The 6,028-nt window shown below is 40.3% G+C and overlaps 1 protein-coding gene across 6 annotated transcripts in view; it reads right to left on the bottom strand.

The window, feature by feature from the left end:
- The window catches only part of spidr (scaffold protein involved in DNA repair), a 75,767-nt gene extending 72,322 nt beyond the window's left edge, over nt 1-3,445 (bottom strand). For 4 of the 6 annotated variants that reach the window (XM_057857746.1, XM_057857745.1, XM_057857749.1 and 1 more), the window contains exons 1-3: nt 3,303-3,445; nt 2,629-2,784; nt 2,479-2,542 (exon numbers count right to left, since the gene is read on the bottom strand). In XM_057857746.1, the coding sequence (XP_057713729.1) occupies nt 2,479-2,542; nt 2,629-2,784; nt 3,303-3,443 (361 nt within the window). In that variant the 5' untranslated portion in view covers nt 3,444-3,445. Of the gene's footprint in view, nt 1-2,478; nt 2,543-2,628; nt 2,785-2,938; nt 3,164-3,302 lie in introns of those variants that run through there. The other 2 variants (XM_057857750.1, XM_057857751.1) reach the window with 2 other exon arrangements.
- Nucleotides 3,446-6,028: the final 2,583 nt, after the last annotated feature.

The following is a 6,028-nucleotide window of genomic DNA, read 5'->3' on the forward strand; positions in this document are numbered from 1 at the left end:
TCACTTCGCTCTTCCTTTATCCTCCACCTTTCCGTCCCCCATGTCAGTCTCACCATCTTTGGTTCCAGAGCTTTTAGTCAATGTGCCCCCCAGCTGTGGAACTCCCTAAACTCCCCCAATCTTCACCATATATCTATCCTTTCACTTTTCAAATCTAGACGCAAAACACACCTGTTTACTCTTTCTTATCCATCATGATCCTTAGCTCTGTTCTATCTTTACTTCTTATTCTTTTTACTTTTATCCTGCTTTTAATCTAACGTTATGATTGTCGTGCTGTTATTGTTTTTGAGCTATTATGATTCCATCCTTCTTGTGAAGCGTCTTGTGTGGCATGGAAAGCGCTCTAGATATAAAATGTATTATTATTACAATGCCAACAGTGCGTAAAAGTATTTTGGCTCTCCTTGCACATATTCATTCATCTTCCGTGCCATCTATCCTCACAAGGGTGGCAGCAGTGCTGGCGCCTATCCGGCCAACCATGGGCAGGTGGCAGGGTATACCCGGAACTGGTTGCCAGCGAATCACAGGGCACACAGAAAGACAACCACTCACAATCACACCAATGGAGGATTTTGAGTATTCAAGTAGATGTTTTGGGGATTTGAGAAGAAGCCCAAGTACCCAGAGAAAACTCACGCAGGCACCGGGAGAACATGTGAACTCCACACAGAGAGGCTGGAGAGCAGGATTGAACTTTTGATCTCAGAGCTATGAGGCAGACGTGCTAACCAGTCTCACACCATGCTGCCATACATACACAGACTTTAAGGGGGGGCGGGGGGGCCAGGCGCCCCTGATGGCCGAAAAGTGTCATTGCATGTGATTGACTTTCCTATATATGATTTTAAAATTAAAAGTTTTCCGGTAAAATATTGTCTATAAGAGTTGTAAAGCAATAAAACAAGCAACAAAAATGAATGAAATAAACAGAAAAAGATATTTTTAAACAGAGCCACCACCGGGGTCTTGCCAATGTGGTTACCCCAGTCAAAAATTGTATCCCCTGGCCACGGGAGCGCACACACACGCAAATTAGTTACAAGTTATATCGACTTAATTCAATTAAGCCCGAAAAGAACCACAGTTATATATTTTGGACCTCGACGTTTATTAATCGGGAGAAACTCCATACAGGACTTGAATTACAGTAATAACAGTTATACTGTAGTTTTTTTTTTTTTTTTTTAATGGGTGTGCCATGTTTTAAAACCTCATAGATACACCAACTACATCACCAAAACACGGAAATCAAGCAAATCAGTGGAGCGCACTGGGACAGACCAGAGGACTGACGGGGGTAACTACATTGGCACGGCACTGGCGGGCGTTCCATAGTCAATGGATAACAATCTTGGCGAAAAGGTATAGCTGTCCTAAGCAGCCTGATTTAGAATTCCTCTCAAGAATGACAGGAAACAAAAAACGCAAAATTTCAATTTATTATTATAAATACGTATTCTTGAAAGTTAATTTTATTGCTGACACTGCGTTTCGAGGTCATCAACATGTTGTGGCTGATAAGATAATTATTAAATGGTTATTAAATATTTGCTTTTACCAATGAAGGCTCAAAATAAATTATTGATTGTTATAATAGTATGTTCCATAATTGATTGCCGTAAAGAGACATTTTACTAATGGATGTTTAGTTCTTGATAAAACTGCCTTGTCATTCTGACCGGTTTAAACCGGCCTAGGCTCCACTGGTCAACTTTGAGGACAAGCCACAAACATTGGGAAATTAAACTGTCTGGGACATTTAGGAAATCATTGTTGCATTTTTTTATTTGCCAAATGCTATTGCTTCATGAAATGTATTTAACTAGATAATTAATATGTATATATGCTCTAATCAATTGCTGCTCGCAATGAAGAAATGCTTCTGCTTATTGTTAATTACTAAGAAGAAATGTTTTGTCTTCAAAAAGCCTTGAAGAGGCCACTTGCCTGTTCAAGGACAGAGTCAAAAGATGCAGCTTTGCTTTGCTTAAATGTGCTGACACACATGTATATAATTCCACCTACATGCACACACATAGCCAAACAAATACAAGGGGTGTCGCCAGTTTGCTTCCCCTTTCTCTTTTAGGGCAAGACACCCGTCTGTTGCTAGGGCCATCCCAAATAAAAAGCGAGGTGAAGGAGGGGCTAGTTAAAACGATTGCGGAAGCTGTATATTTTCCCCTCCTTCTCCTTGCAAGCGTTTAAACTAAATTGAGTGACTACTCTCCTTATTTTTGGGTAATATTATAAATGTCTACCTATGAATGGTAAATTCGTATTTGAACTTGACAGTGCCCCCCCGCCCCAAAAGACAAACTCCGCCTATGCGTGCCGCCCTCCTTGTACATATTTATATTAAATTTGGTAGCTCGATCAGTAATTAGTAAATACCATTTTTGTTGTTGTTTACTACGTTGTTTAAAATCCTAAATATGAACTTTTTTTTTTTTTGCCAAAACTATATTGTACCTGAGGCTGGCGAATGGGCCAAATTTCTTACAAAAGACAGTTTTCTTCCTGTAGTCTTCACATCCTGCAACAAAGAAGAAAATGCCATCATAAGCATTGTAATGTCTTCTCTAAGCAAAATAAAATAATTTTAAAAAAAAACAACATCACCTTCATGAGCGAAGAGTCCAAAAAACTCTCTCCGCATTTCTCCCAGCTCCTGCCTGAAGAGGCTGACGAAAGTGTGGATGGTTTTCTCACTTCTCTCACACCGCGTTCAATATCATCCGGGAAGTACACACACTTTAAATCCTTGGTCCACTTACGCTACACGAACGAACGCACAAAGGGGTGAACATACCACTTGTTTTCATTAAACCGACATTTTGGCGTTGAAGCCCTTTTAAATGTGAGATGCAACAGGTCATAGGTCTAGAAGCTAAGTAAACCCATCATCAACTTTAGCAAGCTAGTTTCTCACCTTTCTGGAAGACATGCTTTATAACTAAAGTTTCACCCGGGACTAATGCTGCTTTGTAAGGATTCTGGTACCGCATAATTCTTACTGATGAGAAATCACATTGTAGTCCCGCAATGTTTAGAATCCAAACTGAATGGTGGATAACGAAACTACTTGCAGTGACTTTACACAACATTAGCTACAGCTGCGTTGCGTTGGATTTATTTACCAGCGTGCCCCGACACTACGGATAAGGAGAGCCAACATGGCGCCGTGTGGTGGTTGACGCCTGCAGTTTCCCCTAAATAAATCCACCTGACTAGAGCTCTAATCTGTGATGAATATAGTTAAATTAGAAAATCACTAATTCTTCATGTATTATTACCTGCTGTGAATTATTGTTCGTTTTTATTTGATAATTCAAATGTTGAGGTGGTTGCAGCTCAACGTTGCATTCGTAGGATGAATTGACGGAGAATAAGTTGTCTTTTAGCCAAAACTTGGCATGTTTAATATCCATTGACATGCGGATACATCCTCTCTCATTGCTGTCTTCACAGGCAATCCCACAAATCAAAGTAATCAAAGTCAAACACAAAGAAGTAATAAAAGTAGCACTTTAGACAATTAAGTCCCATCCTGCCATCTTGTGGCGAAAAGATAATATGTCAATAATAGCAAGCAATAGGAACATTATTTCAACATCAACTGAGGACACATTTATGAATACAAAACATTTCCTCCACCATTTCTCTCAACACCCCCACTTGTTCTCATGTTGATGCCTTCTTATCAACTAAATGAAATTTTACTTTTCAAATTCCAAAAATAACACTGTCAAACTTCTTCAATTTTAACTTTGTTACAGGTTTTGTCATGATATCAGCTATCATGTCATCCGTTGTCAATCAGGTAGCACTCCGCATCTCCTCTTTTGAGTGCGACTCCACTGCACCGGGTACCATCTGCCAACTCGACGCTGTGGTTCTCTGGTTTGAACGTCTCCTGGAAGCTTTTGAACTTGGTCACGTCAGTGGTGATATGAGATGTCGCTCCCGTGTCCACCATCAGACCTCGTTCCCGGATGCTGTGTGTATCCTGCCGCCTGGTGTCGGGCTGTTCATCTCTCACCTTGAACGCGAAGTCAGGATCTCCATCTTCAGCAAATTTTCTCGCTCCGTCCGGTGTTTCCTTGCGTCTGCAAGTGGTGTCTTTATGCGTGTCAGTTTTACAACGACTACACCATGTCTTTTGTCGACATGATTTTGCACGGTGGCCTTTGATCCCACATTTGAAGCACACCAACTCTGTGTCGTCTTTGATCCGGTCACGAGCGTTTGCTTTTGTGGTTTGCTTTGAAGCTCTTGCTTTAGTCTTCATCACTCTGTCGCTTGTTTCTGTTGCATTTAACTTTTCCGTTTCTTCAAAACTTCGGAGTTTGGTTTTGAATTCTGCAAATGTCATGTTCTCATCGGTATGCGCCACATGAATTGTAAATGGCTTGTAATTTTCTGGTAGCCCCTTCAAGACCATTGCGATAAGTAGACCATCTGCCATTGTTTCACCTGCATTTCGTAATGCTGTGATGGCGGTCTCAGCTCTTATTATGTAGTCCACTATGCTTTCTTCGGTTCCCTTTTGAAGAGATGTTAGCATGGTGTACAAATTTATAATCCTGGGTTTTCCCTTCCCAACATAATATTCTCTTAATATTTTCAGAGCTTTTCTTCCGTCATTTGGCGCATCTGTCATTATTAACGAGAGGCTTTTATCAAGAAGTTGTATCATTTCAGCATACGCGTCCGCATTTTTCATTTCATCATTTTCTCTCTCGGCTTCAGTGTTTGGTCCTATCAGCACTGTGTTCTTTAGCCCGATCAGATGAAAGTGTCCCAACATTTTAGTTTCCAAGAGTTCATATTTAGCTTCATCTCCGTCAAATGCCAGTCGAGTCAACCTACTTGTTCCTCGTGGATCCATGTTGCCTGTTAGCTTTTTCTGCTAATCAGCAGTCCGTGAGCACGCTGTCCTTCGCGACCTTCTACACGGTGGAAACTGACTTTACCTTCGAATGACTCCTGGGCCCATAACCTGTTGAGGTGGTTGCAGCTCAACGTTGCATTCGTAGGATGAATTGACGGAGAATAAGTTGTCTTTTAGCCAAAACTTGGCATGTTTAATATCCATTGACATGCGGATACATCCTCTCTCATTGCTGTCTTCACAGGCAATCCCACAAATCAAAGTAATCAAAGTCAAACACAAATAAGTAATAAAAGTAGCACTTTAGACAATTAAGTCCCATCCTGCCATCTTGTGGCGAAAAGATAATATGTCAATAATAGCAAGCAATAGGAACATTATTTCAACATCAACTGAGGACACATTTATGAATACAAAACATTTCCTCCACCATTTCTCTCAACATCAAAAGGAAGTGTTTTATCCACAAGTGCGAATCGACAGTATTTTCTTGTTCTTTCAAAGGTTTAGATTAGTGGTTTACAAACTTTTTCAAATTTAGAGCAGCTTCTAGGGCTGTGGTTCTTCTTAACCTGGGTCCGACCGGACTCCAGGGGTTCGGTGAGTAAGTCTAAGGGTTCAGCGAAGGTAAAGAAACGCAGAGCCCTGTTTTCGTATATTGACTATATATTATAAATCTAGGCCAAGTGGCTTTTTAGACAAAGTTTTGGACTCGTTTGCTCCCAAATTACATTTCTTGTAATTGCTAGTACTCTAACTGACGGGAGCCGGAACTGGTTTGCTCAGTGGAAGGTGAACTTTCACTTAGTATGAGAGGATGCAACAGACCAGATGGGCAGCATGGTCTCAAATTTTGAACTGTTTATAAATCATACTGTCAAAATGAGAATTTTGAACAGGAATTCTAAATTATTAGTTTGCTAGCTTGGATAGACTGGTTTTCGAAAAAAAAAAAAAAAAAAAAAGCTTTATTACTGTAATTTTCAAACTTGAAGTCGCTACTTTTTCCTTCATTTTGAATCCTGCGGCTTATAGTCCAGTGCATCTTATTTATTTGGATTAATAGGTAACACTTTGACAGATGTGTCAAAAGATTGCCATAAGACCATCATAATTGTGACCATGACA

This window comes from Corythoichthys intestinalis, chromosome 14, assembly GCF_030265065.1.
Source record: "Corythoichthys intestinalis isolate RoL2023-P3 chromosome 14, ASM3026506v1, whole genome shotgun sequence".
NCBI lineage: Eukaryota > Metazoa > Chordata > Actinopteri > Syngnathiformes > Syngnathidae > Corythoichthys > Corythoichthys intestinalis.